This window comes from Mastacembelus armatus, chromosome 16, assembly GCF_900324485.2.
Source record: "Mastacembelus armatus chromosome 16, fMasArm1.2, whole genome shotgun sequence".
NCBI lineage: Eukaryota > Metazoa > Chordata > Actinopteri > Synbranchiformes > Mastacembelidae > Mastacembelus > Mastacembelus armatus.
In genome coordinates, this window is record NC_046648.1 from 21,725,617 (window position 1) to 21,745,945 (window position 20,329).

At 40.3% G+C, this 20,329-nt stretch overlaps 1 protein-coding gene across 2 annotated transcripts; it reads right to left on the bottom strand.

Annotated features, from left to right (window-relative positions):
• Positions 1–1,543: 1,543 nt before the first annotated feature.
• On the bottom strand, positions 1,544–19,337 carry phf1 (PHD finger protein 1). Of its 2 annotated transcripts, none has more exons than XM_026317821.1 (15): positions 18,482–19,337; positions 17,818–17,896; positions 17,580–17,661; positions 16,834–16,920; positions 15,825–15,919; positions 15,146–15,294; positions 14,390–14,485; positions 12,486–12,554; positions 12,156–12,279; positions 11,220–11,287; positions 10,520–10,657; positions 8,691–8,769; positions 7,177–7,292; positions 6,771–6,857; positions 1,544–4,533 (listed from the first exon to the last, which is right to left on the bottom strand). In XM_026317821.1, exons 2-15 carry the CDS (start codon positions 17,893–17,895, stop codon positions 4,149–4,151), a joined length of 1,653 nt encoding a protein of 550 aa, XP_026173606.1. In that variant the 5' UTR covers position 17,896; positions 18,482–19,337; the 3' UTR covers positions 1,544–4,148. The 2 variants fall into 2 exon arrangements, with proteins under 2 accessions (XP_026173606.1, XP_026173607.1); XM_026317822.1 differs by having other exon boundaries at positions 10,526–10,657; positions 18,482–19,335.
• Positions 19,338–20,329: the final 992 nt, after the last annotated feature.

Sequence of the window (20,329 nt, forward strand, 5' to 3'; positions counted from 1 at the left end):
GTAAAATAGGTTTATTTTAAAAAAAAAACTGGATTAGAATTGTTATGACCTCCAAAATATGCCAACTATCCTGGTGAAGAAACATGCCACTGACCAAGGCAGGAAACTCAAGGTGCAGACAGGCTTCCTCACATTTTGTGAACATCCAAACGTGTCATCATGTAGGACATAATTCCTGCCAAACTTCATAAACAAGAAGCCAGAAAGGGCTCTGGTGCAGCCTCTAAATAGTTGCAGTTAAATTCTTAATGTAACACACCTGTGCAGTACTAACATGGTCTTTTTAAGGCACTAGCCATAATAGAAAAGGCACATGTGTTACTAATAACATTGATGATGGCACTGATCTCTAAGTGTCTCAGTAATTCATGACAGTCACCTGGTCTGAGCAGCACCTAAAGATCCTAAAGGTGAAATGGGACTTCAGCCATCATAAATGACTTTGTTATTGTTCTACTATAATGTGAAATGTTTTTCTCTATTGACAGCTATCAAAATAGCAAGTGACCAAGAGCTGAGGCAACACATTTTTAAAGCTACTTACAAAATAGAAAAGGTGGTTCTGATAAAGTTCTGGCTGAATATGGCGCCACAATATGCTAATATTTTTCACAGTGAAATAAAAAGGACAAAGTTTCAAATGTTATTGTTGCTTTTGCTTTTTAGAAATAAAATATGCCACAGGACTTGGACAGATATGTGGCATTAATCTTTGCAGTCATTATTTGGCATCTCCATTCATCTTGAAAACTCATTGTTACTGGCAAACACACAAAATAAACATCTGTCTTCCATGTTGGCAGGAGTAGCACATTTTCTGCCAAATAAAAAGTAGTTAAACCCTCCTACAGGACATATCTGGCTGTGATGCAATTTATCATCCCCATCACACTAATTCAGCAGGATTCTTACCAACACTGACATTGATCACTACCACCTAGGTAGTGATCAATTACCAAGGAAACACTCAGCTTCAATCCACTTTGAGACTTTAACTTAAAAAGGTATTTTCCAGATGTGGCACAGTGAACATTACCACATTACACATTATAAAACAATGCATTTCAGCTGTGAAATGATCAACAAAGTATCTGACTGCTTGTAATTGGAGCCCAATATCAATATATATACAATCCCACATGGGGAACCCTCTGGTTTGAAGTTGCTCATTCTGGCCTCTTTAACATAGCAGCTTGATTCAGTCTTGCATCACTCAGTTCATTTTTTAGAAGATATGGTGTGTTTATTCTTTTCTCCTACCCCAAAGAAAGTTAACCATGCCATCAGTTGGCAAAATTTTCTGTTCCCAGTGGATTCTGAGTATAAGATGCTGGGTTGTGTTTGGCTCAAAATGCAGCACATGACACAACATCAGCTACAATGCTACACTACCTACCTGAGTAAGTGTGGTTTTTAATGAAGGGTTTGGAAAAACTACTTGTTTACGTCTAAGACAAAACAGCAGGGGAAATTATAATAAATTGTAAATATGAAAAACACACATACATTATATGTGCATACTAACAGATAAAAACACTTTGCATGAGGTGAAAAGTTTTTATTACTCATGTTACATATTAGGTGTGTCAACGCAGAGTATACATGTACAAACGTAATTTCTGCAAAAATACATAAAACTGAACTTGGACTTGACTACTAATCAGAAAAAGAAGACTATCTTCTTGCAAAATAAATGTTCCTCAATGTTGATGTCTTTATTTCCTCCTATTTTGTTTTGAACTAATCTGGTTGAGTTCCACCTAGAGTACAACCTATTAACAAGCACTTGACGGGTATAGACAAACCATAGAAAACACAAATACATTCATCACCATCACCTAGAAAGGTTCAACACACCCCTCCCTAACACTACAGTCAAATAGTCACTGAGGAGGATGAAAATTGCAATGCAACACCATTTCACCGACCTGAAATGTACGCATATTCGCCGAAGAAAATTCAAAACAAAGGTTGGTATTCAATAAAATCAGAGTTTGGCATTGGTTTTAATATAGCAGTATAAATGCTTTAGTCTTTTACTTTTTCAACTAAACCTGTAATACAGTCTTTTTTCAAAGATAAAACTGACAAATGTATAGTATGTCGTGTACGTTTTATCGAACAGACTGCTGAAATAAACCTCTGTATAAAATATAAACTCTGGAACTTGCACCACAGTATTGTAGATTTATGTAACCAAAGATAAATCCTGGTTCAGTACCCCACACACCTCAAAAACACATCTGAGAAGAAGGGGAGTGATCAATCAGGCCTCGACTTATGAATTCACATTTTATGCCATGGTACCCTTCAAATTATAGACCGTTAGACCCGGGAAGATACCATGGGTTTGAGTTAGGAGTTGCCCCTTTTGGTGTCTTCTTTACGTGTACTGTAACTTTGAATGCAAGGACTGAAGTTCCCTACAACATGAAACTGAACAACAGCAGCAGAGTAGCCGGACCTTTGTGTTTGCTGATCTTTGTGATAAACATCAAACATAGTAAGACGCATCCTTTCAAAATAATTTCCATTCTCATAACTTCAAACAGATATTTTTCATTGTTTGGAATGTACAGTTAGATCCAAGTCCTGTCAGACCAGATTAAAACTGGTCCTTGTTTGCCCATGTAGTATATCTGTTCACTGACAAAGAGCCTTCCTCTTATTTAGATGCAGTACGGCCTCATTACTCTCTTGCTTGTCTGACCAATCGGCAGGTACACAACTCATATAGGCACTATGCAACCACATCAAAAAAATAAAATAATTATTCGATCATAGCAATATATTGTGAATATATAATTCTATCTCTAAAACAAAAGCCCTCTTGTGGCTCCTAGTTCTAATACACATATTAGTTTAAATGTAAATTATGTATGACAAAATCTAACATAACAAATAAGTAACTCTGTAATAATATGTATACAATCTCATATTAACATACAGTGATGAGAAAAAGTATGAATACCTTTGCAAAATTTGAAATCCGCCAGCTGCTGTCACAGTTCCCTTAAGCAAGGCATTAAACCACCTTCTGTGTGGCCAAAAATAAAAGACTGACAGCACCACTGTGTTTCTTCTGGCCAATAAAAGGTTGCTGCTTTTTCATGAGCTGCCAGTAGCCTCCGCCCAGCTGCTGCCATGCCTCTGGCTGATGACAGACCATTCATCACTGCTAATTTTCTGGGCTAATTTTCTCACTGAACTTCATGTGAACATTAACCATCAGTTGATGAATGAGCAGTTACAAAGTCAAGGCTGATGTCTACCAGCTGCTTAGCTTATTACCTTAAAAAGCAACAAAGAATTTATATTTTAGACTTTCTCTTTATTTAAAGTACTGGCTAAGCACCAGTTTGGTGATTTGAGTCAGGTCATTTAAATGTCTAGATGTCTTAAGTATAATTAGGCTAAATTTGGTTTAAAAAACAAAGTATTTTGGAACAATTATCACTATTTAAACAGCATTTAAACAATTATAATTTAGGGAAGTGTGTCCTAACTACACAATAAAATATGGCAATTAAAATACTGGAAAAGTAACAAAAAGAAGCATTTCAAAAAATTAGCTAGTTTTTAACATTTACCTCTTTTATCTCCTGAGAGATGCTAGTAGGTGAATTTTCTTTGCCTTTGGACAGAACTAGTGTAGCTATGCTAACCACCTTTGTGCACTATCTTCATACTTGACATGAGAGTGGTATTGCAGTATTCCTTTAAATTAGCAGTCAATCAATATTTAGTAGTAAATATTAATACTTTCAATTGTGGATCATTTATTTTTTCACTATTACCCAAGAAATGAAAAGGTAGTTTTTAATTTCTCGTACTATACTCTCTGACAAATCATTGTGAGGTTTAAATATTTTCCCTCATCACTGTAAAACATGATAAATGCAAAGGCATATTCCAAAGTTAACAGTACAAATATCAGAGAAACACTAGCAAATAGGGACATTTAGTAACGAGTAGTGAGGTTATAATCATGTAGAATAGAGGTGGTACTATGAGAGCAACCTGGATTTGCAACGTGTAGGGATATTTTTTGTTTGTTTTGTTTTTACTTTAAACAATGCCACATATTACATACACAGTATTCCTGTGGCACCTGCGAAACAGTCATTGCGTCTTGTGTTTATTCTGTCTCAGTACAAACTCACATTCTCCCACTCCACAAGGTACTGCACCTTCCCGTCTGGTGTGACACGTCTCGCCAAGATCCTCACTGCCTCCCCTCCACCCCAGCTCCTGGCCACTGTCCCATCCCCCCCTCCGACTCCCATCCCAACTCCTCCACCTCCACCTCCCCCACCTCCTCCTCCTCCTCCTGCACCAATGGTACACCCTCCGCCCACTCCAGGCTGGTAAGGGGGTAGGTCACACAGAGCGAGGGGTTCGAGCTGCTTCTGCCCCAGCTGGTGTTCATGTTGGTGGCTGTGATGGTGCTGGTGAAGGTGGTGGTGATGGCTGCCATTGGAGTTGAGGGGGTACGGGAAACATGGTGGTGGTAACCTGCAGGTGTCCTCCACACTGGGGAAAGAGACAGACAAGTACAGAAGTCAGGAATAGGGGCTGATATGTGAAGCTCATTCAGACAATATTTATAAAGAGAAACTACTTTAGCATGTTTTCACTGGGATAGTTCACTAATGTGGTAAATAAAAAATAAAAAAAAACCGAAACTGTCATCACTATGAACAAAAAGTAGACACCACATCAAAAAGGGACTTAAAGATGTTCTAATCCATAGAAGAAGCTAATGGATCAGATGTTTCCATGAAAGGAGCTACATGTAGTGACAAAGAAAAAGTATTCAGACCCCTTTAAATTTTTCACTCTGTGTCATTGCAGCCATTTGCCAAAATCAAAAAAGTTCATGTTATTTCTCATTAATGTACACTCAGCACCCCATCTTGACAGAAAAAAACAGAAATGTAGAAATTTTTGCAAATTTATTAAAAAAGAAAAACTGAAATACCACATGGTCATAAGTATTCAGACCCTTTGCAGTGACACTCATATTTAACTCACATGCTGTCCATTTCTTCTGATCCTCCTTGAGATGGTTCTGCTCCTTCATTGGAGTCCAGCTGTGTTTAATTACACTGATTGGACTTGATTAGGAAAGGCACACACCTGTCTATATAAGACCTTACAGCTCACAGTGCATGTCAGAGCAAATGAGAATCATGAGGTCGAAGGACCTGCCCAAGGAGCTCAGAGACAGAATTGTGGCAAGGCACAGATCTGGCCAAGGTTACAAAAGAATTTCTGCAGCACTCAAGGTTCCTAAGAGCACAGTGGCCTCCATAATCCTCAAATGGAAAAAGTTTGGGACGACCAGAACTCTTCCTAAACCTGGCCGTCCAGCCAAACTGAGCAATCGTGGGAGAAGAGCCTTGGTGAGAGAGGTAAAGAAGAACCCAAAGATCACTGTGGCTGAGCTCCAGAGATGCAGTAGGGAGATGGGAGAAAGTTCCACAAAGTCAACTATCACTGCAGCCCTCCACCAGTCGGGGCTTTATGGCAGAGTGGCCCGACGGAAACCTCTCCTCAGTGCAAGACACATGAAAGCCCGCATAGAGTTTGCCAAAAAACACATGAAGGACTCCCAGACTATGACAAATAAGATTCTCTGGTCTGATGAGACCAAGATTGAACTTTTTGGTGTTAATTCTAAGCGGTATGTGTGGAGAAAACCAGGCACTGCTCATCACCTGCCCAATACAATCCCTACAGTGAAACATGGTGGTGGGAGCATCATGTTGTGGGGGTGTTTTTCAGCTGCAGGGACAGGACGACTGGTTGCAATTGAAGGAAAGATGAATGAGGCCAAGTACAGAGATATCCTGGAAGAAAACCTCTTCCAGAGTGCTCAGGACCTCAGGCTGGGCCGAAGGTTCACCTTTCAACAGGACAATGACCCTAAGCACACAGCTAAAATAACAAAGGAGTGGCTTCGGAACAACTCTGTGACCGTTCTTGACTGGCCCAGCCAGAGCCCTGACCTAAACCCAATTGAGCATCTCTGGAGAGACCTGAAAATGGCTGTCCACCAACTTTCACCATCCAACCTGACAGAACTGGAGAGGATCTGCAAGGAAGAATGGCAGAGGATCCCCAAATCCAGGTGTGAAAAACTTGTTGCATCATTCCCAAGAAGACTCATGGCTGTACTAGCTCCAAAGGGTGCTTCTACTCAATACTGAGCACAGGGTCTGAATACTTATGACCATGTGATATTTCAGTTTTACTTTCAATAAATTTGCAAAAATTTCTACATTTCTGTTTTTTTCTGTCAAGATGGGGTGCTGAGTGTACATTAATGAGAAATAAAATGAACTTTTTTGATTTTGGCAAATGGCTGCAATGACACAAAGAGTGAAACATTTAAAGGGGTCTGAATACTTTCTGTACCCACTGTAAGAGCACAGATAATCATCACCCATCTCAGCTCTATAGAACAGTTTTTAGGCAACTGCTTTGGCCTGATGACTGCACCTTTACTGTTTTGGTTCACTCTAGTTTATCATCAACTTTGTTTCCTGTGGTTTTCAGAGACCAAGTTAGAGCTGTCAGGATGGCAAATGTCAGAATGTGTTGGATGGCCCGAAACATGACTACACTTTAAAGCTATTGGTCCTTCTCGTCTGCTCGGTGTGAAAGTTACAGTTTGCTAACACATTCCTTCAAAAGGTATTTAACCTGGCATTTTACTACATATACACGTAACCATAGCAATCAATGTGGTGACAGAGGATTAAAACCTGTTGTAGTGATGGAGATTCCTGGAGAGTGCAGTATTTCCATTGTACGTGGTGTGGTACAGGGCATACATCTGCTTGGGTGGAGAGCTGTTGATGGGACGCACAATGATTGAAAATGATTTATAGCTGTAATCATATTTACATTTTCAAAAGAGTACAAAGGCTAATATTTCAAGGTTAAGTTCACCAAAATATGCTAAAAAATATATATATATATTAAGTAACTTGTACCTTAAGTTTATTTACTTTAGTGTTGTGTTTCATGCCTTCAGGTACATACTATTTACTATTCAACTATTTTGCAGGTATGTGATACATGTAATACAAGAGGACTGGCCCTTTAATGCATCTCATGCCCATCAATAATGTACTGTCACACAAACCATAATGGCACAATAACCCTTACCTCAAGTTAAGCTCCTCCTCTGACTTCCTGGAGTTGTAAAGACTGGCCCCTCCCACATAACCATGGCAACATGGCAATAACTCAATGGGGTTGGCAGCAACTGGAGGGGGACAAGCCTGTGCACATAGGAGACATGCATGATCAGCTTGTGCCTGTATGCCAATCAGAGGACTCAGTCAAGTTTGTGCTCACTCATGCATTAAGTTAATTCTGCATAATGACTGCTCAGTTTTCCAATATATACACTTAGATACAGGTGTGCATACTGAAAATCTAAATCTGTTGTTTTTATCATTACAAAACATGCACCAGCTTGGATTCCATGTTCCTGCATCGCCCGAGGGCAGTTATGTGTGTAAATCCACATTAATAGCATTAATGGATTTGAGTCACATCATCTTAAGGCTCATCAGACACCACCACTGTATGTCCTGCTTAAATCACCTCCACAACACATTTCATGGAGCTGACTGATTAGTGAGGCAGTTCTCACACACCAACTCATGACCCATAAAAAGTAAAAACATCAGAGCATCAGCAGAGCCATCAGTCACTGAAAAGGTTTTTGCATTTCTCTTCGCTGGACTGTGACATATGGCATTGTACCTGGCCCATTATCATCCCCTTCTCTAGCATTACGATTAGAATGGAAGATTATTATTCGTTGGCCTTAGTCGACGTCTGTGCCTTAAAATGGATGTGCTTTGTCAGAGCTGTACTGTCAAGCTGCCAGCGCCACCTGGCCAAACTGTAATTGACTGCAAAGTGCACTTGGACGTGATCCCAAGCTACGCATATCAGCATTTCTTCTCATCTCACTATCTCCACTACAACGGACCCGCTCTTCTAAGACGGACGAAGATTAGCATCAATCAGAGGGGCACAATGGGGCCTGGATATGCCAGTGAAAACGAGTTCTCTGTGGAGCGTATTGTTCCAGGATTACTGTATGCACACATACACGGATCAGGGTGATGTGTAGGAGGACGCAGCACAATGAGTATTCTCGGTTTAGAATGCTGTGTAAAAATAGTAACAGCCACATGTGATGTTGCCTGTTTCAATGTGATCCGCTGGGAATTGGGTTTGATGATCATGATAAATGCGGCACTGAACTGCAGATGCTGATGAAATACATGAGCAGGTTTTTGTGCAGCCAAGTTTGTATTTGAATTATACATTTTAACTGAGCCAAACACATGACAGTTCATCTCTCACATGCTACCTTTACCGTAACCATCGACTCCAAGCGGGCATCAGCAGGCATTAAACACAGAGCAAAAAGGAGAAGAAAAATACTGAGGCAGTCAGCTGCACTGGGTGTTAAAAGACATGCAGACTGATCTAGACTGCGAAATAAACCTTCATCACAACGTTTGACTGACAGGTTATTTGGCTCGCAGAGAGCTGTTTACCTGACTGCATGAAAAAATAAAAAAGGAAAAAAAAAAAATAATCAGAGGTTTGTGGCCCAGGCGCCCCCCCTCCCCTGTGTTGGAGACAGAGCCACTGACCTGTGTCTCTATGATGCGGCGCTTTGATTTACGGGACTCTGGCCCCCCCACTCTCCTCTGGCAGGGTAGTGACAGTGGGCTGAAGTGAACAACAACACACATAAATAAATATCCTAACATAAACAAACCACATATAGTCCCAAAGTGCAATGTTTACTTTATTAATGTGTCTCTGTCAAGGTCTGCTGGGAAGCATAAAATACAGAAAAATGAGAGCAGTGAAATGATATACTGAATGTGATGTATTAGTAACGGAATTTACATGTTTATGAGCCTAAACCTCACCAGGAAGGGGGGTGAAAAATATGAAATAAATAAATAAAAAGGTAGCATACATATAAAATACCTACATCTACCCAAGCTGAAACTGAACTTATCTGCAGTTTATCTCCAGACTTTGTTGTTGATCAAAATGGGACTTGATATCTTAAAAGCCAGAAGTGGCCCCTAGAGGCTGAAGTGCCTATTACAACCCACAATTAGAAAATGCTGGTGGAATAGGCAACATACCGTAATCCTCATGTTGTGCTAGCCATGTGAATTTAAATCTATATTTTGTGTTGAGTGTGCTCAAGAAAAGGATGTATCCTCCAAATGATGGATTCATTATGTGATATCTTGTGTACAAAGCTGATCTTTTGGCCTGAGGGTGACATACAACTGAAACTTATTTCTACACCTGGTTTCCAGATATCTGGTTTTCAATTAAGAAAAAATTAAAGTGCTTGGTGAGTTTCAATGCAGAGTTTCTATTATCTGTTTATGTTTCTTAGCTTATATTTTATTTGTGCAATTCTGTGTTCATTTGGCCTCATGGTGGCACTCCAGGGTCAAAAGATTAGGATTCATAAAACCCATAGCAAAAGACAATGAAAACCAGACATTATTTTCAAGTTATTTTGCATGCAAAGATGACAAACCCACTTTCACAACAGTGTAAGTAAATGAAAGGTCAAGGAATATCCAAAACAAGTTCTTTTTCCCAAATATTTACTCAAATATCCACAGGTAATCTATGTAGCTATTAGTTGTAGAAGTCAGTTTGGTCTTTGTCACAAACCACAGTGTTGCTCTAAAGGGAATGTGTCTAACTTCTGCTGTTGCTATTTTAGTGGTCATGAGGTCACCATAATCAAAAGGGAATCCTCTCATAAAGCATTATTACCTGTAATTGGAAAATATCTTGTTGTGGACCTAAGACGAGTGACCTATGAGCCACATCACTGTGTTTAGTCCTTTATGCTGGCAAGGCAAAAACCTTTTCTGCTTTAGTTCACTTCATCTTCATGTGAATACCACTGGCTTAAGAATGTAGCTTTTATAAAGCCAGTGTGACTTTTCTGCACTTTACTAAAGGCAGCCTATTACAGTAGAGAAGTGTATATATCAAAGCTGATGCTTAGCTTTTCATATTTGTCTAACCTTGACTACTGTGCTGTGATCTGGATACTGGAAACTTGCTGCTTGTAGCTCTTTGGGTGAGCAGACGACACCATGTTACGAATTAAGACATACAAAAAAGTAATTTACTTATCTGAGTGGGGACTAGCTAAACACTCCTAATTATTTACAATGAAGTGTCTATGAAATCTGCAGACAAAAGGACACATGCATAGACGTGAAAACACACTTACAGATGTACACATGTAACCACATGAGGGGTCTTATACTCTTTTAGCAGAATATTAAGATGCTTATATGAAAGCTGGCATATGAAAATTGCAGTCCTTTGATTTCTAAGCTAATTGTTCATGCGTAATGACTACGCCCTGTGGGAATCCCAGAGCTCTTACTGAGATAAGAGATTAGAAGAGAGATGCTGTCCTTACTCTGACCTTCTCCGGTGTGTGATGTTGATAGGAGGGTCGGTGATGAGCGGTGACGAATCTGACGTCAGTGGAGGTGGAGCTCGAACCTGAAGCCCAAAAAGACACTTCTTCTTCTTAATCTCCTTCCCAGAGACAAACCTGGCAACATTGAAGAAACAGCACGCACAAAGTCGTTTTAGCGCATAACATGTATGTGTGTTTTGTCGTTACTTCTCTTCGATGCTAATCATGAATTGTGTGAAATAATAAAACTCAACTCATTCTCCTGATTTAAAAGACGTCTGAGGAACAGTTCAAAGTTAGTGACTGTGAAATTAAGTATAGATAATTAGAGAAGACTTTGCTTGAAGAAATTAACAGTTTTGTAACCGCAAGGGTTTTTTTTTTTTTTTTTTGCAAATTTCTGTGAAAAACCACTAAAAGCAATTAGACCTCTTGACTGGTTATTGTGATTAAATATCAATGGCTCGTGTCTAACAAGGTAAAATATGCACCAAAAAATGTTAAGTTTCATTTGGTCTAATTGGCTGTTAACATTTTTCTCACTTATTATGCAAGTCATAGACTTCACCTTGGTGATTTCAGCCTGCATGTTCTGTGTTACATACACTAAGAAGACCCCTCTATTCATGGAGTGTCACTCATCAATCCAGTCGTGTGTGGTCAGTGTTTATTCCTGTCATCATATGCGATGGCTTACCTGTCCTTGTGGGAGTTCAGAGCGTTGAGGAGATTGTGACAGCGGTCTTGTCTTGGCGTGTCAGAGAGCTGGAGGACAGACAGGAATGAAAAATCAAAGCTGTGTTTACACAGTGAGGGACTATCAGAAACCCTTTAATGCATACACCCTTTTATTTTACATTGACAGCAATAATGTTCATACAGATAACTACTTGTTGCAGCTATGTGGCTGAAAACCCTGCTGTCATGTGCCATGCATTTCAAACTGTCTTTGAAAAGCAGCTTGAAGGAGAACCCAAAACTTTAGATACAGCTGCAGGAAATCCCCCCTGGTGTCTCTCACAGTCACCTCCACTTTTATTTGCCTGTTTATTCTCTGTGGAGCAACTTCACTTTAAACCAGATGGTATCACAACTTTGTGCTGTAGCCCTCAGTTTGATGATTTGTCAAAACTCATTCATGTTGGCAAATGCTTGTCAGAGAGTCCTAGATCAGAGATTCCAAACTGGGGGTCCTTGTTCCCGAGGGGGGGCATCACACCTACCCCTTAGTGCATTTACTGTCACAAAAACTATTCTACTAGTCCAGCTATGATTAAAAAGCTGACTGCAGAATGTGGCACATGTCCGGGTCAGTTCTAACACCAGACGTGCAAGAAAACTAGTCAGCAAGTGAGCAAAGCTGTTGGAAGATTTTGCCAAAGTAATGGATTTGGAATAGTCCGCTGAAAGTCATGGATTAACAAAACAACAAAAAAAAAAAATGAAGTAGTGATTTCTAAAACAGTCATCCACATTTTAACTTGTTCCACTTTAAGTTTACATAGAGGTCACACTTTTTTAACTTAAAATTTCACTTTAATGGTGGTTAATAAGCTTTAAGTCTCAAATGCAAAAAGGCTGGCAGCATTTCACATCATTTCATCATGGTGCTTAAACGGGGAAATATCAATACCGCGCCTAGAAGCAATGAGTCCCAATTCTCATTGGTGAAGGACAGGATTTCATGGTCAAAATCAAAGTATTTCCTCTTGCAGCACAGCGAGAGATGGTAGAGCACTAAATGAGCCAAATCCACCCTGCAGTTCAAATAAAAAAAGAATGAGAATTAGATAATACCAAACAGGTAAAATACAAAACACTGTTTCTTGGTAAATGTCATGAAAAACAACTTTCATTTTACAATTTGATTAGTTTTAACTCCTGGTGTTTTTAAATGTACTATCAAGTAACTGCTCATAGTGATTTTTCATTGCAAACAAGTCAGTAAAGACGTTAACATCACCAGGTCATCGGTAGTCTTTGGATGGTCTCTGGTCCCTTTGTACATACTGAGCACTGGAACTGATAAAACCTACGAGCACATGGAAAAAGCTGAAAATCAGACAGGCATCATGAATCTGAATAAAGCATCTTAGAACAAGATTTTTATTATTAAATCTGTTTTTCCGTTAAAAAAAAAAAAAAAAAAAAAATACTGTTGTCATTTTAAATTGGGTCTTTTGTGCAAAATACCTTGTTTTTTTTTCTTGCATGCATGTTGCTATAATGTGTCAAAGCATTTTAACAAAACACATTTTAAACAGAAGTATATTTTCCACCTCCAGACTTCTTATCCCAAGTCATTCAAATAATCATATTTATTTTATCATAAGATTTATAGTCCCTTCTCACCATTAATGTATCTATATCAGTCTATATGCAACTGTCTTCTCTAGATATTTTATCCTAATACCAACCTGAAGTGAGAAATAGTGGATCTGTTCCAGTATAATAACATTTTGCTGTGGGTGACCCTGAAACTCAGCTCTGATGTACCATAACAGCATTGTGTATATCTGTCCTTCTATATGCATGTGTTGGCTGAAGGTCACTGGGAAAGATGAGGCGCAGACACAGTATGACGACAGCATATGCTTACTATTCCAACTGTGAACCCAGTCTTCACTATTCCTCCATCACCTGCTCAGCAGATGTTGTACCAATCCAGCCTCACTCTCCCCATCTGTCAATCTAAGTCTAATCCCTCGTTTTCCAGTCTTTCACACAGGTTCAGCATTTACAGTGTTGGGGTGGGTGTAAAACCCGGTCGGCTAACACAGATGGTTAATGACAATAATAACTTAATGGATGGACACATTTTATTACACGCATGAGATGCAACCTATCACACTGCACTGTGATCAGCAGGTTGCGCCCAGTATCATTTCTGAACTACTACGCTACCACAGAGATGACATGTGAGCTCGGCTGTCTGTCACTGTAGTATGTGTAATAAAGTAGGATGTGAGGAGCTCTTGTCCTTGTAACACAAGCCAATGAGCATATTAATTAACATGTGCACCAATAATGTAATCTTACGATAATTGGTGCAGTTCTCCGACAAGTGAACTGTTAATCTGTCATGTAGAAAGTCATGTCAAAGTTTGATTACTCAAATCCATTACATTAATCAAACCAAAGTATTATCTGAATATTAAAATAACCAAATTGCTGCCTTGGTAGGTTTGAAATCTGAGTATGTATAATGCAGTTAGCATAAGTAGGTGTCAGCTCAAGTCTATCCCAGACACTATACCCACTAAAGAAATAAACAATATGTGGTGAGTGGCAGACCTATTAAAAAACTGGAGGTGTCACTGGTCTCACTTGAAAAGACAATCAAAATATTAGATCCTGACTGATATATTGTCTTATAAGTGGCTGATACTGACAAATCTATTAGTGTCAGCATTTAGAGTGACAGGTGCAGTAAAACAAAGACTTTCAGGCTACATTTTGTGTTATTTTACTAGACTTGGTCATATTTATTCAGTTAATTCAAATTTAAAATATTTATATGTTTAAAATTCTGACGTTTTAGATTTAGTTTCCATCTTTGTGCTGTCCTTGAAAAACCCGAAATCAGTGTATTAATGAAATAACATTTAGTTGAAATGTCTGCGTAAAGTATTATACTATTTTTGCTAAATCAGTCTAAAAATCTCTTATCAGTGTGGCTTTAGTCCCAGATAAGTATTTTTGGTATGGAAATGCAAATACTAAGAGTGTACTTATGCGCTAAGACATTTTAGTGTAACCCAGCTGTACCAAATTCCAACAAGGTATTTGCATTTATCATAATGACTGAAAGACAAAATTATGAGTATGAAGAAACCACAGTTTTTACCATAATGCTCAGTAACGCACCTGTCCCCATACAGTAATGGCTTGGTTAGACACTGTGTGCAGGCCTCATGGAACCACTGACCACAGCTTCCACACTGTAACATCTTCAGATTCCACCTGCAGTCCAGCAACAAGAAAACACCAAGACACTTATGAAACACGAATGAATATGAATGAACGTGTCTAACATCTGTCACCTTTCACCTTTGTATTTATGCATAAGTGAGGAAGCTGAGGGCTGATGATTGCAGCTGCCTGACAGTTCATGTTTCATAAGCTAAAATGTGCCTTCAGGTGTAAACCCCCACCTGGTCCTTCTACTCATAAAGATACGAGAGTTGAGAGAGATTTTTATTTATTTATTTTTTTTTGCTTTAGATGCCAGGTGGGTGGATTTTGCCACTAAAGCAAAAGAGAAAACTGATTAAAAGACAAGCAAAGAAGAAAAGTATGAAAGTGCAAGTTGCAAGTGCAGTCAAAAAAATGCTTTGGTGAACTTGTTTTTCTTTTCTGATTGATGAGTTACCCGACAATCAGATTTGACTCTGTAAACTTATCACTCATATGTAACTCTACAAAGGTTTAACCAAATTCTAAGCAATCCTGCTGAGACTGTTTGACAACTCTGATATGCTGCATGCACATTACAAATAATCTGTGAGATGACACTGACATAGATGAGGTTATAGATCGGGCTTTGAAAGCAAATGTCAAAAGTTAAAGAGCATACATGCACTGAACATTCAAACTTAAACTGGCCTCTGAAGTGTCACTCACTCTCCAGGGCCGGCACAGTAGCAGTAACACTGTTGCTGATTGGTCAGATGCTGTGGGTCCCAGTCTAAAGACGACAGCTGGTAAGGAAGTCTGAGTTTCATAAACTGCATAAGCCGGGCAAAACGTCCCCGTTTGAGGGCCCCACCTCTCTGAAAACACAATTTTAGGACAGAACTGATTGGTCGGTGACCCCTCAAATCACTGTCATGTCAGAGCGGTGAAGGAGACAGATCACATTCAGTGGGGAAAAAGCAATTTGTCTCATTTTATTGTAGGTCAGCTTTGAGAGATTGTGTCTGAGGCAGCGGAAGTCTGGTCAATGAGATATGGACATTGACCGATTGACAATTAACTGGGTGTCTTCTCATCTCCTATCTACAAAACTGGAGCACATGTGATTGATTGACTCGAAATGTACTTCTCTCAACTTCAGCACAGCTTTTGAGCTTCATAACTATTGATTGTTCATGATTTCGTGGACACAATGTAGAACATCTAATATTGAAGTCAATACTGAAGGAATTAGTGTGCTTTTGCCTCAGATAAACCCATTACCTTCTGTATACATCACATAGTGTAGTGGCAGCAAGGCCTGATATATTTGACTGGATTTCTCCCATGTTACACACCAAATGCTTTTTGTCCCTAGAGTGTGAGACAGTCAGATTAGTAGCCTGACCTTGGTTGAGACTGCAAAGACACACTGCCGACATATCCATGAATCGCTGTCGGCTTCCGGTTCGATGGTTGGCGTGTGGCACTCTGGATGATAACCTGTAATGGGAGGAGGAGGCAGAGCGTTTAATTCGTGTTTACAAGACAGGCAGCCAGAGTGACAATAATAGCAAAGCCCGTCCATGTTTAATGCTTTCTGCAACTGCAAAACACTTTACTACACTATTTGATCCAGGGTGCGGGGAGTGTGTTTGTGCGCTTTTTCCACAAAACGAGCTGTCAGCCACCCTGTTCACTCGACAGAGTTGTGAAGGCTTGACAGAAAATCAGCTGCTATGCTGCTGTGCATCCTGCTGCTGAGCGCGTTTCTGAAACTTCTTCCCACTCACACCTCAGTATATTTCATTTCATCATAATACTTTTAAAGTTCCCCTCCACTCAAAAATGTGTTCTGCTTATTGTTGCTTCACTTGGATGTTTGACTTTCTCTGTGTAGAGTGATGCCTGTGCAGAATGTGACACCAGAAGGCTGTTTTCACATTCAACTGCTGAGGGGGAAGAGTTTCACTGCGCTCACCTTAAATCCGACTTTAAATCATTCTAATTCACACAAGCATGATGTTGTGATATCGCATCTAGTTTGGAAGCCAACTTACAGACACCTCAAGGACACATAACTATAATAATAGGAGGCATTTTGTAGAAAATGAAAAATTTTCAGTGAAGGAGATTTTTTCATTTTCATAATTAAACATTTTTGTAGAAAAAGCACAGACATTTGAAAGTATTTCTAAATGCATGTCAGGACATGATTTTAAGCTTTTAGTTCCATGACTATAGGCATCTCATTCATTTCAACTCTAGTCAGGATGCAGGTGCAAACAACTCATAGCCATCACTGCTGATATGTGGTTTTCTGTTATTTTACAATACTATGTCAAAACTTCAAGGTCAGTGCCAGAACTGGTGGAGAACCACTGTTTGACAGCACATGATGAGGTGTGTTTCCTTACCGTGGCGACACTTAAGACAATTTATGAGGGGTTCTTTAAGAGGCGGAGCGTCACAAATACAGCAAACTTCTTCCACTCCAGCAGCGACTGAGTCAAACACAGAAAGACAGAGGGAGGCAGGGGAGGGGAGGAAGTAAACGTGAGAGAGGAAGACAGAGAGAGAGCAGTCAACGGCATTAATTTATGTATATTGATTCACATCCTTGCCACCTCATTGATTTCAGTGTCTCCTGCACCCTTTCAGATTTCACTTCATTTGACGGGCGGATATTCAGCCTGGTCCTAACAAGCGTCCAACTTCCCCTTTTGCTTGATGTTAGGTGGAGTGGGGGTTGCAATTTCCCTGAGGACTCATCAGTCTAATAAATTCATAAACAGACTCTAATATACCAATTACATCTCAATACTCAGAGCACTCAGCACTGTAACCTTGAACGTGGCTGTAATGTCTTTTCGACAGTTGCTTGGATGACAATTCAGAGATCCTGAGATAAACAGGTACAAAAAAAAAAAAAAAAATCTAAATTTTAAGCTCACAAGAGGAAACAATCAAAGAAGTATTCCTGCAACTCCTCAGGCAAAGTTTCCGGATGGAAAGAAACACCTTTAGTGTGAGTTCAGCGGAGCATTCAGAAACCTTAAACTAGGAGCATTTTTTAAATCCAAGAAATACAAAGTGCCCCCAACAGGAAGCTATTTACTCTTCCACCTGAGGAGATAGGGAGGAAAATAACAGTTCTTCTTACATGAGTGAATGTCCTTTCTCAGTACCCAGAACTCAGAGTTGTCCTCAAATCTCACCAGACAACATTGCTTGACTCCATCTACCTGAGAGGGAGATAGCAGGTGAGCAGAATGATTGACAAAACTAAATGGAAGTCTTTTCAGATCCAGACGAACACACTCACTGACTCACACAAACACACTGCATGCACACAGTGAAAAGTATCTTTCTGTCGCACGCACAGTCTCACATGCACTTACTCTTTTCACATTGCCGAGGTACAGTAGCCCATCACTCCATCGAGCCAACACATCATCTCCTTCACTTACTCCCCCCATCCTGAGGAGAGAGACAGAGATGGGAGAGAGAGCAGGGCTCATGTGAAATGGAAATCCGATTTATTCGCTGAATACTTTGCTGCCATTGCTGACAGGGGGGTTTATGGCCCCGGCGTTTCGACTGGTTCTCAGACAGACGAGCTTCAGAACGAACGGGTTAAAATCTCCCCCACTCCCGTGTTTAAACCAGAGCATACCGACAGCCTGTATCCACCACAGTGAAAGATGAGAGTGAGTACACAACCAGAGAGCAAGACAAATGATTACTGCACACATGAAACACACACACAAAACACTGCATGATGACTGCTGCAATACAGTTTGATTGAATGAACAAAGATCAGTGTGCAGCTTCTTGGAGCATCTGCTTGGCACTTTGCTGTCATCTTCTTCTCCCCCAACATCTTAAAAACTTGAATAGATTTATGAAATGCCTGTGCAGGTATTATTCCTGCATGTTGAGCATTTGTTCCAGTGCATGCACTCAAGTCAAGCCAGACGCAGGATACATAACAGTGTATGTAGCCTTTTGTTAAGCAAAGGGAAAAAAGGCAAATTGTACAGTGAGCTGGCCGGTGAAGGGTACCTGTCAAGTCGAACTCCTTTCCGTCGGGGTCACAGTGATTCCTGGGCAGGCTGGACATGAAATGCCCTCATCTGCTGTGGATCTCCGCTGCCCAATTACGGCTCCCTCGGATGCGCAGCTTGTGTGTTTGCAAAAAGTGGAGGATGTGCATGTATGTCCCTGTCTGTGCCAAGCGCCTGTGTGTGTCAGTCAAACCGTCAACGAGGAGGGGGGGGGGGGGGCGACTGACTGTCCGTCCGTCTTTCAGCCTAGTTTGTCCGTCCTCCGCGATGCCGTTTCGTCATGTTCCTGTCGCTTTTTGCCCTCTTCCCCCCCTCTCCGCCACCACCTCTTGATGCTATTAAGGCGGGTTTGTCAGAGCAGCCCCGGAATCAAGCCGCCAGAGACGCCATCATCGCTGCCTCTCGCTCTCGACCGACTTGTTGTGACGCAGACATAAAACACCAAGATAGAGTGGGAGGGAGATACTGATAGAGGGGGATCCAGGGGCGGCGGGGGGGGGGGGGGGTCCACGGCGCGAGCACCTTCCCGTCTGAGGGACTGACCCTAAATCTCTGTGACACGGTGGGACTGTGATGTCTGAGAGCAGGAGGGAGGGACGGCGGTGCGCTAAAAGCCAGCGGAAGCAGCGCGCGCAGCGACAGGGGCCAATTAAGTGGCCAATTAGTGAGTTTACCCGCCTCATTAATTGGCCCCGAACAAGAGGGACCAGCCAAGTCAAGGAAGCCCGTGGAGAGAAGTTAGACAAGTGACGAGGCAGGGCTGAACACTTAATCTTCATCAGCGCTGATTATTACCAAACTTGTTGTTCATGGTGTGTTTGCTTGATTAGCGTTTTAGGAATTATGGGACATGAGATCAGCTCTTCTGAAGAATAATGAATCCATCCTTAAAGAAACACGATGTTTAACCTGACCAGATGTTTTTCTTCCACATAGAAACAAAACGACTTAAACATTTTTCTTACCACTCCAATAGATTTTACTGAAGCTAACCTCAGAGTGGGCTAATACCACATCTGCAGCACAGATGTGACATCCAGAGTCATGTCCTCGCGCAGGACATCCCGGATCTCAGGCTATTCAATGTGAAATATTGTGCACACAAAACAAGCATGGCTCTGATTACACTATATCTGAAGTATCCGACACAAATAGCCCAGAATACTTTCCCACTGCATTCCTGACAAATCAAGATCCAGTCATGTTGCTGAATTTATATGAAGTTACAGAAAACCCATTAACTTCTTCAAATAAAGACAAATACCAGGCCAGAACTGCTTTAACAAAAGCGTAGGCTCATACAATTCTAATAATAATATTGGCTTATTTAGAATGTACTCACTGTTAAATTGCTTTCGAAGAATAACACGTTTTGCTGTTTTGGCTACAGGCACATGCATCTATTCCAGTGCAAAAATTTTGTTTGTGTATTTCCCCTGTTTGTGCCTCTTCTTGTTTATTTATGTATTACACATTACTCACACCAGTCAACCGTGTGGTAACACCGCCGAGCGTTTCAAAATGGCCCCTGGCAGATTAAGGTTTGTTAAAATGTAAATTTCTAACTGTGACCAGTAGGTGGCGAGCGAATACAAGGACTAGGCCGCAAGTGCAAGAGTATATCATCTCATGTCATATATCATATTTCATATATTATAGCCTATCATTTCATATCATATATCATCTATCTTATCATATCATATCACACCATATCAGATCATACCACAGCATATCAGGTCATATCATACCATGTAATATTTCATATATCGTCTCATATATCATATCATATTTCATATTATATCATTTCATATCATTTCACATCATATCATATATCATATATCATATA